At 34.0% G+C, this 14,744-nt stretch overlaps 1 protein-coding gene across 9 annotated transcripts in view; it reads left to right on the forward strand.

The window, feature by feature from the left end:
- The window catches only part of FSTL5 (follistatin like 5), an 875,733-nt gene that overhangs the window by 713,562 nt on the left and 147,427 nt on the right, over nucleotides 1-14,744 (forward strand). For 6 of the 9 annotated variants that reach the window (XM_077139637.1, XM_077139631.1, XM_077139629.1 and 3 more), the window contains 2 exons: nucleotides 2,794-2,820; nucleotides 13,999-14,117. In XM_077139637.1, the coding sequence (XP_076995752.1) occupies nucleotides 2,794-2,820; nucleotides 13,999-14,117 (146 nt within the window). The remainder of the gene's footprint in view (nucleotides 1-2,793; nucleotides 2,821-13,998; nucleotides 14,118-14,744) is intronic. The other 3 variants (XM_077139633.1, XM_077139634.1, XM_077139632.1) reach the window with 2 other exon arrangements.

Consider the following 14,744-nt stretch of genomic DNA (forward strand, 5'->3'; position numbering starts at 1 on the left):
TTATTATATCCAGTCTACCAAATTTATTAAGAAAAATCTAATTTATTTGAAACCATCAAAGTTACAGAAATTCATTCCTTCATCCTTCCTCACTCCCTCTCTTCCTTCCTTTCTACATTCCTACTTTCTTTCTTTCCTTTCTTCCTTCTTTTCTTTGTTTCTTTCCTGTAATCTATGTATCTTTCTCAGTAATACATCAGTTAAGTCTATGCATTATCATTTGGCCAAAACACTTTGGCTTCGTATGTTGAATTCTCTTTTTGTTGTGTTTTATTTTAATCATGATTATAGTTTGATGTTTTTAAATATTAATTCATTGAACAATTTTGAGGGTTTAAAGTCTTGTCATACATTTGAATATTTAGTTCATTGTTTTATGAAAAAGCTGAACAATTGTTGCTTATTGGACTGTAGCTACAGAATATATAGAGACATTGTTTCATAGTTTACTTTGAGATAACTCTTGAAAATCTTCTGAGAACACTTAAAAAGGAGCAATTTCTGTGTTTAGTAGAAGGTTAATCATAATTAACACTAATTCAACCTTAACACTTTTGTGGTTGAAACATTGTCTTTTTTCTCTTCATTTTTCTACTATTGAGAGTGACATGTTAAAGAAGCTGAATATGATTTGAGATTTGCCAATTTCTTATTCCAGTCTTAACAGTTTTGCCTAATATTGTGACACTGCTCTTAATCTATATCATTGCAAGTTTAATATGTAGAGCTTGAATTTTACCTTATATTAATTCTGAAACCATTGTATTTTTTGGTATTTACTCATAAATTAACCCTTATCATAAAAATGTTCCTTCCTTAGTCCTTTAGTGTCATAAATCCTTTAAAATTACAGTGCATTATCTATCATTAGGATTTTTGCACGTGCTTTTCCCTATATCTGGAAATCTTATGCCTACACTTTTCACCTACTTCACTCTTACCCTCTTTTAGATTTCACCTTAGAAATTATACTTTTGTGGAAGTTTCCACCAGTTTCCCTGACTATGTCAAATCCTGATGATAAGAATTCATATATTGCCATGTTCTTTTCTTTCACAATACATCAGAATTGTAATTTTCTAATTTTCTTCTGCCTTGAATTGGGTTCTGTTTGTCTCTCCAACTAGGAGACGAGCGCCATATGGACAGACACTTGGTCTGTTCCAACCTGTGTCTGCAGAACTGTACACAAAACCTGGCACGTGCTTGGTGCTCCACCAATACCCACTAGGGGAACGGATAGATAAGAAGAACCAGATGCCTGATTGCCATTTTCCAAAAGGCACAGTAGAAAAATGAAATCTAACCATGATTCAACCTTTCCTGGACCTACAGAGGAAAATTGAATTTCCTCTGTGCTACATACAAACACTTCCTTCATTTCATCATAGACAAATTCTCCAGTCACCATCTTCTACCCATTTTATCCTCCAGCAATACCAAATTATTTGAAATTCTCAGAATATGTTATAAAATGTCCTGTTGGCTTCCCTTGACCATGGCTTTCCTTGTGTATGGAATAATCTTTCTCTTGCTCTCTGCCCCTCAGCTCTTGGTTGCCTGGGCAACGTCACCCAGCCTGAGTGTAGCCCCTTGGATAAAGGCATCCTTCCACTGTCCAACCTCTGTGCCCTCAGGGATGGTCATTCTGTCCTTTTCATACCAAGCACACATAGCATTTGGATCTTTTATGACAACTAACACATGGTTAAAATTATTTGTTTGGATGGTTCTCTCCCCTTGCAGGTGTATAGCTTGTCCGTGAGAAAAGGAACTGTCCTTTTCATGTTCATTCTTAACACACTTAAACAGACACACACACACACAATATGTTGAAAGCATCCACATACCTTCAACCTCAAACCTCAAGTCCTGAGTGCTGGACTACAGGCTTAGCTTTGTTACTCAGCCTAAGTGGTTCAGTTGAAAAAAATACATGCTTTAATTCAATCAAATAGCTCCAGTAGTAATTAGGTGTTTGTGAGATTTTTTCATTGGTTCTATTTCTTTTTACTTACATTGTATTGTTTTGCTATTATATAGATGTTGGGTTGCCTTAAATTATTAAAGAGTCAGGCATTCCTTCGAGATATTTGTAATATCCTTTGAGAATATTCTTTGAATATTTTAGATCTCTAGTCATTTGGTCCATACATAATATTTAACAAACCTACTGTCCAGAAACAATTCAAATATGAACTATTAAGTGTGCACTGAAGTAAGCAAGATACATTTCCATTTTATCCTGGTTAAAACAGTAAAATCATGTGTAATTTAAAATAGGCCACTTCTTTGTAGAACATAAAAAGCATTATTTTTGCTTCCAAAATTGAACAATGTTCAAAAACCTGTATTCACAAGAACTCTTCTTCTTCAGGAATATTACATATTATGATTATTAAGAATTTTTAAAAATTAATGATTGTGTATATGCATTACTTAAACTATACTGCCAAGTTAATAAATTGTTTTATCACCCAATATCTAAAATGTATTTCAATAAAATTAACTTAAATATCCTGATTTTTAATGATGCAATAAATGTTATTTATTAAGAAAATCTTTATTCCAAAGTAGAATTGACTATTTCAAGAAATGAACAGAGCATTGGCTAGTCCCAGGATTTTACTGTTGTGCTAATATAAAGTTATTTGAAATCACTGTTACTACTTTTATGTGCATGCTCTATCCTAGAGAGAGACTGTGACCTCTTTAATAGTTAATTATATTACTATACAGTTGAAGCTCTCATTGTTCACTTTTTTCTCTCTTTTGCTTTTCAACATGCTGCAGTAGCTAACATATTATGGAGAGAAGAAGGTACTACATTTAATTATTTTTCTATAATGATATGACTGTTTTGCTTTATTTTAGTAAACTTGTTGCCTATCATTAGTATTAACAATGACCTTGCTTATTTTTATTTTGGTTCCATATTTTCATTTGCCTATTTCAATATTCTTGTATAAACCTGCAACCATCAAAAATATTATTCCTGACCAGCTTGATCCAGTATTGAAAATATAGCCAGGCAGTTACATTTACGATATATTTAAATACTTAGAATGTAAAATTAAGTCAAACAAAGAAAACCAATTGCAGTTAAATATATTTTGCATCATAAATCCTGATTTAGTTCAGAATAAGAAAATTATAAATACTACTGTCTTATCAAGGGATATAATAAATTATTGAGAAAATAGGCTACAAACTTGTAAAACCTGGAATCCAATCCAGCTTCCACCACTATGTAACCTAACACAAGTGATCCAGTCACTTTATGTCTCAGTTTTATTATCTCAAAAATAAGGATAGTTGTTTAACTCAACGGGGTTTTTAACCAGATTCCTTAAATATATCCCTTAAATATAGTTAGCAGAAAATAAATGGTATCCATTCTGACTTATGACTTCCATTGTCACTCTTATTCTCACTAAGTCATAGATGCTGGGCTGAATATGTTTGACAGGGCCCTGGAAGAATCCATCCATAAAATTCTTATCTGAAAAATGTCTCTGAATCATCATTATACCTGTGGTAAGCAATGGCACAATTGCCTTTGCAATCCATCTTAGACCAACTTTCTCTTCCTTAAAAGAAGCTTGTGTGTGACCTGGAGCTACTGCCCTGTGAAGGACCATCTCCAAGTCCTTACCCAGCTAAACCATGGTGACTCTCTACTCAATGATGATCATTCATAGCACCAGGCTTTTTTGTTTGTTTTGCCTTTTTTTTTTTTTTTGGTCATTTGTATTCATTGCTCCTTATCTTTTCTAAAAGCTCCTTTAAATACGGTTTTAATAAAGAGATCTTGGTATAATTATATCTTCTCCTTAACTTCCATCGGATTGTGTCAAAATTGTTATCGACACTAACGTTGCCATATTTGGTAGACAACATTTCCTTATACTAACTCCCTTTGTGAGATCACGTAAGTGTTTTTCAATTTTATGTAATTTTACCATTGTCATGGAAGAAACAATGTCTAAAGAGCAAGAGAGATCAGGCACTATAGATCTGGCCTCACTGCTTAATTGCTAGGAAAAATTGTGTGATTTATTTGACCTCACTGAGATATTTCTAATATTCTGCATTTGTGTATCTGCTGAAAGTATGTGAAACATCTCTTCCTCGTGTTTTGATTTCTTTGAGAATTGCTTTGCAAAAGATTAGTTTATGATAATTATTAATGCACAATATTAATAATATCTTCAGAACATTTTCAAAATATAGTAGGCTTACAGATTGAATCTTTGGGACTCACCATATGAAATCATTTTTCTGTCATTTATCTATTTAAACATTTCTTCTGTTAGTTTTTGGAAAAGAAAACTCTCAGTTTTTTTTCTCTATCAACTAACCATGTTCCTATGCTTCATGGCATTTTTTACGCAGAATGTGTGCTTAAGAAATACTAGCTACTTAAAATATGTGCGGGCAATTTCAAGAGAGATGTAAGAAATCTTTGGGCAACCTTTTTAAAGATTTTCTTTGTGTACACCTATTGGCATCCTTTATTGTTTACTTAGAAAATAGAAATTTAAATTAATAGATTCAAGAGAATGACATTTGATTTAAATTCATAAATAACTTTAAGTTCTTTGTATGTTGCTCCAATCTGGGGGCAAGGCATTACAATTACAAATGATTTCATATGCTAATAGTAGTAATGGTGACCAAACATAATAGACCAGTTGAAGGATCACTGATTCCCAACAGTGCATACAATTATTTATTAAAAGATTTGCTAACTGAAGTACCCAAACAAATATCTACTTCCATTTTTTAAAGTAGAATAATAAGAAATATGAACTACAAATTTGTGAGATCCATTTTTATTTCTAGTATAGATATATTTTGTTTGTTCGTTTGCTTGCTGGCCTCTTTATCATGGCCAACACAAATTTATTTTAGAGATAACTGACTATAATTTCAGGCAATTTAAGATCAACAATAGGAAAGAGAGTTGGGCATGATAACACCGCTCATAATTTCATTTTACTTATCTGCAAGTGGTAAAACTGTATTTTTTTTTTTCACTTAAAAATGATTTTTAAACTTAAAGACTAATGTCTAAGCCAGGAGTTTGCAATCTAAATTGATTTCTGTACATTTATTTTTTATCAATCCCTTTGATATTTAAACTGGTAATTCAGTGTCCTCTAGTCATCTTTTCTCAATTCTGCTAGTCATGTAGAAAGACAAAATTAAGAGAAGAAAAATCTCACTGATTGTTGACAAATATTTGAAGAGCATATTAAATTAAATAAAGAGCACTTGGAAAGCACTGAAAATGCAAATATAAGATCTAATATCTGCTCTAGAGAAGCTTTTGATCTAGTATGTTAAAGACTCAGTCATTCTTATTGACACATGGTTTTACAATACGATTTTTAGGGCAAACTAAAATTCTTGTTATGACTCATTTTCTGCAATAATATTATTGTGATCTTATAATCAAAAACTATCTAATAAAATATTTCCAAGTATTTGTGTAGTGGAATACTAATTTTGGAGTATGTTATTAAGGTCTAATTTAATAATAAGATTTAGGATCAAGTCCTGAATTGAAAGAATTTAAACCATTTTATTCACTGCAGGATTACTCTAAATTAAATAAGTTTACTTTCAATTTTCACAGAATACTTTGGGATGTGTTCGTATATAACACAGCATTTGGCAAATTATTGGCTTGATATGACATCAAATGATTTACAGCCAAAAATATTTTCCGTTTATCTGGATATTGATTGCCAATTTGTTTCTTTTTTCCTTGTACATATTTATGAAACAACTCACAATAAAATATGTTATAGAAGCATTTAAAGTAAATCATTATATTAGTTGAGCTAATTAATGCAGCTTCCAAAAGATAAAAATCAAATTGTAAAAAAAAAAAATACAAAAACGTTTTCGTTATTACAGGTTTAACCAGTTAGGTTCTTGCGCTGCAGTATGTGGTTTCCAGTTTCACCTACAAGTAGGGGAATAAAAGCTTTCAAAAGCAGACCGGCTCTGGGCTGCTTCAGCCTGAAATTATTCACATTTTGTTGACCAGAGCTAGTACACATTTTGAGAAAGATTGGAAAATATAAAATACCTGGGTTTTCAGTGAGCATCAAGAGCCTTTGCCACAAGGATTTTTAGAGAAAAGTGCTGTTTTCAGAAACCAAATTATTGCCTCACAATAATATTGTAGAAATATTAAAGTGAAAAAAGAAGAAATTCAGATAATAGGGCTTCTTAATATGTGAGATTCAGGAGTCCGTCCATAGCAAAAGATGGCGGAGAGACTATATTTTTTAATGGCTAGTAAATGTTACCAATGGAACTGCAATCGAGCTATCAAGTGTTTGCATAGGCCAGCTCACTTCCCTGTCTTTTTATGACTAACTTCAATAAACTTTTAAAATTAGTTCACAGCTTTTTTATTCCAAAAAGTGAGCTGGGAAGAATGTACAGTTGCAAACATGTATGTACATCTATACATATATAATAGATTCCAGCCAAGATTAACCCAAAGCAAACACATTATTTACCATGTTACATATAATATTTGCCATGGTAATCATTAAGTGTGAAATTAATCATGTGAGTTTGCATTCGATCTTTATCATATCTTTTGAAATTCAAGAGCTTCAGAACCCAAAAATTCTGGGTTTAAGGATGCTCATGTATTTCGGTAGTAGAATTCTGGCCTGCCATGTGGAAGAGGAGGGTTCCATCCCCAGTCCATGCGCTCTCACCCCCATTCCACTCCAAGAAAAATGTAAACAAAATTTCTTACGATATGTCGCATTTCTGCCTTTGCATATGTGTGCATGTGTGTCTCTATGTATAGAGATGAAAATACGTATATGTAGGGAGAGTTTTTTTGTTTTTTTTTTTTAAAGTACTGGGCTTACATAATATCTCCGTGGCAAAAAAAAAAAATCTCTGTACACATATAAAACATGCACATAGAAAACACACACATATATGTGCATATATATACATTTAAACACACACTATAGATCAGATAGTAACACCTTCCTGGATTAATAATGTCTAGTATAGAGCTTGACATAATCATTCCCCAAAAAACTATTTTCGTAAAAACTGAATAAGCATCCCTTATTTTAAGTAAATAAAATAGAAAAATGTTATTGAGGGGAGGCTGCAACAGTAGTTCAGTGGTAGAATTCTCTCCTGCCGTGTAGGAGACTTGGGTTCAATTCCTGGTTTATGCGCTTCCCAAAAAACAAACGAGCAAAACAAACAAAAAACAAAGAAACAAAAATTCAACAAATGGTGCTGCAATAACGCAATACTTACATGGAAAAAGAATGAAATGTGACCCCGCCATACAGCATACAAAAAAAAAAAAGCTTACTGAAGTGCAACGCTATGATGTCTCTCTAAGAGAAGAGGTTTTTGCCCCAGAGACAAAAAATGGGAAATTCACGAACCAACAATCTAACCCTACTGAGTTATTCAAGGTGAAAAAGGCAACGTGGGTCATCCATTCTTGCCTGTATTTTTCTTTATTAATAAAAGAAAAATAATTTAAAAATAAACTTCTGTAGTTCAAAAAAAGATAAATGTAGGATTTCTTGTAAGTGAAAAAGACAAGATTAACCCATGGGCATTTTTTTTTAACTCCCAAATTTACTGAATCACCTTTGATTGGTTAACAGATCACCACCTCCTAAAATGACAATTTGCCATTGGCTGCGATATGAATGTAAATATTTGTGACAATTTAAGTTCCAGGAAGAAAAACGACCACACAAAATCTCTTTTTGATTGACTTAAATATACATCCAATAATCTGAAATAAGCCAAATGTTGTGATATCAAGTTATCAAGTTTGAGTACACTGACACTGTACAATATGCGTTTCAGCAGCTTCTCATCTCCAAAGACTTGAGACAGGAATATGCATTATTCATTTTTTCTCAGTCCATTCATGTAATTAAAGGTACAATATTGATTAGAAAATCCTCTGGAAAATATTTCTCTCTCATTATACTGTAAGTAGTTCTTGCTCATTTTTCCTTATGTGTAGAAAGGATAAGCAAAGCAAAAAGAAAGTTCTTAAGAAACAAACTGATTATCGATCACTTGCCAGGCCTACCGTCCTCCATCATGTTAACAATGGACCATGGAAAGCCAAAGCACCCGTGTCGGTATTCAGCAAGGGGCAAAAAAGAAAAAGCAGCCTGCACGTATCCCCAACTTTACTATGAATAGAGAGTTGAAAGCTTTCACTGAAAACAAGAACATTTATAATATACAGTAAGACAAAGCAATAGAGACAGAGAATTGTAATGAAACCTTTACACTGTTAAATGTTATTGAGCATTCAAAGACCTTTTAAAATGTGTTTTGCTTTATCTACCAATATTTACTATGTTAGAAATTAAACCAGAAAAATTTTAAATATGTATTTATCAATTCATTAAAAATAAGCATAATAAACCATTAGCCATAAAAAGCACTTTATTTAAAAAGCTGCATTTTCCAAAAGCATTACGAGAGTCACTTTGTTCTATATTTGCAAATCCTTTTATTTAAAAAGCTATATTTTTCCAAAAACGTTGGGGGAGTGACTTTGTTTTATATTTTGCAAATCTTTTTAAAGTTTGTTCTAATAGAATCTGTTAAAGCCTCATGTCTGTTTCTGCATCCAGTCATGATATCATCCCACATCATGCAGCCAGTGGTAAAATATACTCTACTTTTTCGAGAATGAGAGAAAAAGCAAATGACATCTTAGTATCATTACGAAAATTGTTTTGACCTTTCAGACCACCTGAATGGATCACAGTTTGACAACTACTCTACTAGAAGATTAATTTGTTCTTTTAGCAGGCTTATAAGGCTTAGGAAACAGGAGTTAGAGATGGATATTCTAGAATACTGAAACTTAGCAGTATGACACACAATAGAGATTTGAGAAAGTGATGAGAACAGTACTCACTCTGATTGGTACCATTTTATTATTTGCGTTCCCACTCATGGTGTGGAGAAGAGAGAATGCCATCCATAAAAATGACAACCTTGCCACGCCCCGCAGCAGCCGACCCGCCCGCCCTCCTTCTCCCCCCTCTTTCCCCTCCTGCTCCGGTGGCTCTCCATCACCTCAGTGCCCTCTTCCCCTGCCTTCACCGGCTCCTCCGCCACCAGCCTCGACAGCCTTGCCGCCCTCACCTTTCCTCCTCCAGAACAGCTACTGGGGGAGTGGAGATAATACAGAGCAGCTCCAGGAGCCACGAGGGAGATCAAAGGGACGATGTACCCCATCCTGAAACGGCTGACTATCTGGGAGAACCAGCTCCGGTGAGATCACCAAGGGGCACGGGCTTTCCTGGGTGGGACGGCAAGCGACCGGAGTCCCTCCCTTCCACCTTCCCAGGCCAGCTGGTAGAATTGGACAGGCGGTCCCCTTAAGCTGCGGCAGCTGGTGCCCCCACCACGCGAGGCCCCCCGGACCAACTGAGATAGTTGGGTCGGAAATCCCCAGACTGTGGAGAACAGTGACCGGGGGATCCCTTCCAAACACGTGACTCCCCCGTCCGGCTGGGAACAGTGCACTCTCCCCGGCTGCAACAGCTGGCGCCCTCCCGCCACGCTTGGCACCCCAGGCCGACTAGCTAATTCGGCCGGACGCTCTCATGAGCTGCAGCAGCCAGCGACCCTCCCCGCATTCGGAACCCCAGGCCGGCTGGCATTCTTCCAGGACGCTTCGGCTGCCGAACCTCCCCTATGGAGAGAATTTTCCAGAGTTAAAGGACCCACAGCAACTTTCACTGGTGGAACCCGTAGACAAACGTGTGCCATGAGCGCCACCTACTGGGCAGGATAAGAAAAACAGAACCCAGAGATTGCACAGAAAAATCTTTCAACCTGTGGGGTCGATCACCCAGGGAAATCTGACTAAATACCCAGACGCCAGCAGAAGATAACGGATCACGCTCAGAAAATTGAACATATGGCCCAGTCAAACGAAGAAACCAATAGTTCAAATGAGATACAGGAGCTGAAACAACTAATGCTGAATATACGAACAGAAATGGAAAACCTCTTCAAAAATGAAATCGATAAATTGAGGGAGGACATGAAGAAGACATGGGCTGAACATAAAGAAGAAATAGAAAAACTGAAAAAACAAATCACAGAACTTATGGAAGTGAAAGATAAAGTAGAAAAGATGGAAAAAACAATGGAGACCTACAATGACAGATTTAAAGAGACAGAAGATAGAATTAGTGATTTGGAGGATGAAACATCTGAATTCCAAAAAGAAACAGAAACTATCCGGAAAAGAATGGAAAAATTTGAACAAGGTATCAGGGAACTCAAGGACAATGTGAACCGTACAAATATACGTGTAGTGGGTGTCCCAGAAGGAGAAGAGAAGGGAAAAGGAGGAGAAAAATTAATGGAAGAAATTATCACTGAAAATTTCCCAACTCTTATGAAAGACCTAAAATTACAGATCCAAGAAGTGCAGCGCACCCCAAAGAGATTAGACACAAATAGGCGTTCCCCAAAAATGACAACCTTTGTGGCTTCTTGCAACCTCGCAATCTATGTTCTAGTAAGTCTGCAGAATGCCCCCCCATTCTCATGTAATTCTTAGAACAGCTGTATGACAGAAGCTGTTCTATTATTATCCTCACATTCAAGGTAAGGAAATTGAGATACAGAACAATTAATTAACTTTCCCATGGTGAGTGCTGTAGTCGTGATTTTCATTTGAGCTGTCTGATTCCAGAGAATGGAGCTGACCTGTCTTGATCACGCTCCTTCATCCTTAAAAAAAACAAGCTATGAGCTAAAAATGCAATAGTTTTAATGAGTATATATAAATATGTTATCAGTCTGTTTACACAAAAAGCTCACAAATGTCCCAAACGAAAATTTGCATGTGTCTTCTATATCTAACATTTCTATCGACAAATAGTTTTTATTACTTTGTGCCCCGTATGTTCTTAGTAGATTTATATATACACAATATTAGAGCTGCAAGTTTTATAAGAAACCCATCCACACCATATGTTTAGTTTATAAATTCTGCTTCTAAAATCTAAACTGGACATTTGAGGAATAAAATATGCCTTGCAAAACAGAGTAGCAAAGAATTACCTCTTGAAGGTAGAAAAGGGAAGCCTTCACAGAAAGCTCTAAAGGTATATGTAAAGTTTTATTTTATAAGAAGGTGATGGAATAAAGGTTGGTCATTTTCATTTTTTACGTCATCCATGTATATTTTTCATATGATAATTTTTGTATTACTATTTCATAAACACAGAGGAGTTATTACCACTGAAAAGAGACTTAAACGCAAAAACAAGCTAAATCTCGAATAATGATCTGTATTTCGTTCGTAAACTGTAACCTCGAAAGTAGTTTAGGCTTTGTACAAATGCTGTTGTAGAACTCATATTGTAAAAAAGCAAGAGAAAAAGAGTCTCAGGTTTGAAAGTGATTTTAGATGGATTAGTGGGTTTTAGAGGAAAACAAGGTTCAGAAATTTTACCAATGCAGCAAAGGACAGTGGAATTTCACTGACTTTTTGTATTATGTGCAGAATCTGGAAAAATAACAAAATTACTGTATTTTTAAGAGTAAGTTCAGGAAATACTTCTAGAAACTTTGCAAACAATCTGTACTCTGAATAGTTAGCTTCAAACACATTCAAATTCATGATTGTAGACCAGACACATGTTCATTCAAAACTGTTAAGAGCTTTGTGATAAACATTGAACACAGTATATAACTGACACAATTAATAAGCAGACACCACATTACAATTTGTCTAAGTTCAGAAGTTTCAACAAAAATATGCAGGTGCCAATAAAGTTAAATTACTTGTTATTGGCATAGCATATGCATCAATCTTAATGCATACATGAAGGATTTTCTGATACAAATCAATTTGTTTTGCTTAAAAGTTTCTCTTAAGCTTTATCCTCTGGGCATGAACTGTATATAACTGGACGCACAACTATAATGATAAGTAACAGCTGACAATTTTATTTTATTAAAAAAATGTGTTTTGGATTTAGTGTTTGCTACTTCTGCTAAATGAAATCCACCTTAATGTAGTCTTTTTGGAGGTATGAAGTACTATTAACTGATGAAGATATTATCTATTAATTTTGGTACTATAATATATACTATAATTTTAGTACTATAATATATTATCTATTAATTTTAGTACTATAATATAGTATATAATTATATACTATCATATAATATAGTAATATAATTTTAGTACTGTAATATAATATAATAAAACAAACTAGAGTCATTTTAAATGTACATGTATTATTGTATGGAAATTACTTCATATGTCAAAAGTAGAAATAGTCTCTGTATAAATGCCAGTAACTTATATGACCTGATGGGTAAGATTGGTGACTTTTGTATACAATAGGAACATAGTTTATAAAAATAAATGACTGCTAAATGAATAAATAAATAAATGACTTCACTTCAATAAACGTATTTTAGCAAAGCAATAAGCTTTTATGGTGAGTTTCACTCATGCAAAGCTCAAGGCTAGGCCTAATAGACCTTACTTTGCAATTTAAAAAAAAAAAACACTTAAGGACTTTTTTGTTTAATTGAAATGAATTATCTTGCTCTATATAGATGTATTTAGAATTTAAACATTTTTAGTGACACAGGTTTGGCTTTTCAAACTATCATGTTTTCATTATTATTGCTTATCTTTCAAAGAACACATGTTATTGTATGATGTAAGGTATAATTAGAATTGGTAGATTTTATTGCATCAATCAAGGCAACTGGGAAAGTGACTGTCAAAGAAAAAAAACGCATCGGACAGTGAAACAGGCAAGGATGATTTTACTCATACCTGCGAGTGTAGAACTAAACTCCCAGGAAGGCAGGGGGTTGGTTGAGTTTTATTGGCAAAAAAAAAAAACAAAAAACGCAGGCTTGTTGCTGAAGGCAAGGCGAGTTTGAAAACTTGGAATATTTAGTTTCTGAAGTTGTCTTTCCCCTTCGCATTTTTTTTCCTCTTAGTCTTTTATTAGTCTCTGCAGCTCCACAGCTGCAAGTTTAATTTCAGGGCAGTCAGGCTGGGGCAGGGAGCTAGGATCAGGAAAGGAAAGATCACATGAGTTTCAGGGAATGGGTAGATTGGAACAGGGAAGAAATGCAGCAGAGAACGGGAGTGCAGAAACACATGAAGCTTCCCAGATGGCAGGTCTTGGTTAACCGCAGCTGCATTCCATCTGTCTAATCTGTAGCCTTCTGTACCCAGTAAGTGTGAACATACAGAGTAAGCGGCGTGACCTGGGAGCCACACAGATCTCTACTGTGAAAAAATATAAAATCTTGGTTTAAATTGAATAATTGCAATGAGAGTTTACTATAACCTTAGATTAATTAAACTCTTGAAGTTTAAAAACTGCCAATATAAAAACTAATCTATGAGACCTTTATGTAAGATTGTATTTGAAAATTTTTCTTTAGCAAAATATTTATTTTCCAAAATCTGGGTACTTGGTCTTTCTGTTCCTAAAAGTCTTTGTATAAACAAAACCTTAATAAAGGATGAAATTTTATTTTCCTTAAGAGACAGTAATAAAAATCTGAGAATAACCATGGTTCTTCAAAGTGTACTTTTATTCCTTAATCAACATTTAAATTAAGTGCAGAAGATATCCTATATAATCTGTGCATCTGTAATCTATCATCTTTACATATCCGTTTGTAATTATTTTTAAATATATGAAATATTTATAGATTTACATTAAAGAAGCCACTGAATTGCCAATAAGAAAGAAAAAAGTAGAATATCTACATAATATCACAATGTGACTTAGTTGTACAGTAAAGGCTCCCATGTGATTTGCTTTATTAACATTACACGACTTAACAAATTGGTCTCCTGCCAGTACTTTAAGGGGCTATGAGTTTTGGTTGTAAAGGCTTCTGATAATTTTATTCTGAACTTTTGAATGTGTTTTTACTCCTAAGGTTTGGGAATTGGAAACATGTTCTATGTTTTTTATGAAGATGGAATCAAAGTGATACAGCCCATAGAATGTGAATTTCAGAGGCACATTAAGCCTAGTGAAAAGCTCCTTGGATTTCAGGCAAGTTTTTAAAATTTTTCTCTGCAACTTTATACAATGATTTTGTTAAGTAGAATTATACTTTGGAAATACAATAAAATCAAAACACAAAGGAGACTTGTATAGGAAGGAAAATATTAAACCTATATTATTGACTCCAGTTTTGTATCTGGGGAGGAAAATAAAGTGATACGTTATATATTTCTAATTACATATTTGTAATTTAAAAAATGATAGGAACTACATTATGCAGTAACTTCATGTGCCTCTTATTTTAGAATGCTGCCACTTTTGTAGGCAAAGGTTATTTAATGAATAAAGGAAAACAAAATTTAAATAATCTGGTGGAAAGTTGGGGTATATTAGATGATGTATAAATATTAATTCCTTTTATTCCTCATCTCATTTTTTTCTGAGGTCTCAATATAATGAACAATTTAGATCTATATGGAAAAATATTAATGAAGTGATTTATTTACTTGTACCTTACGTTTCCAAAAAAGATTTTTGTCTGTATAATTTCAATACTGTATGTAGCAAATCAGAGTTTCTGGCAAAAACAGGCATGGGTTATACATATTAGAGATTGTTTTATTTATTGGATAATGCATAATAGTCATTTTTTGTAGCCATGTCTAAATATATGTA

Source organism: Tamandua tetradactyla, chromosome 22 (assembly GCF_023851605.1).
Source record: "Tamandua tetradactyla isolate mTamTet1 chromosome 22, mTamTet1.pri, whole genome shotgun sequence".
NCBI classification, from domain to species: domain Eukaryota; kingdom Metazoa; phylum Chordata; class Mammalia; order Pilosa; family Myrmecophagidae; genus Tamandua; species Tamandua tetradactyla.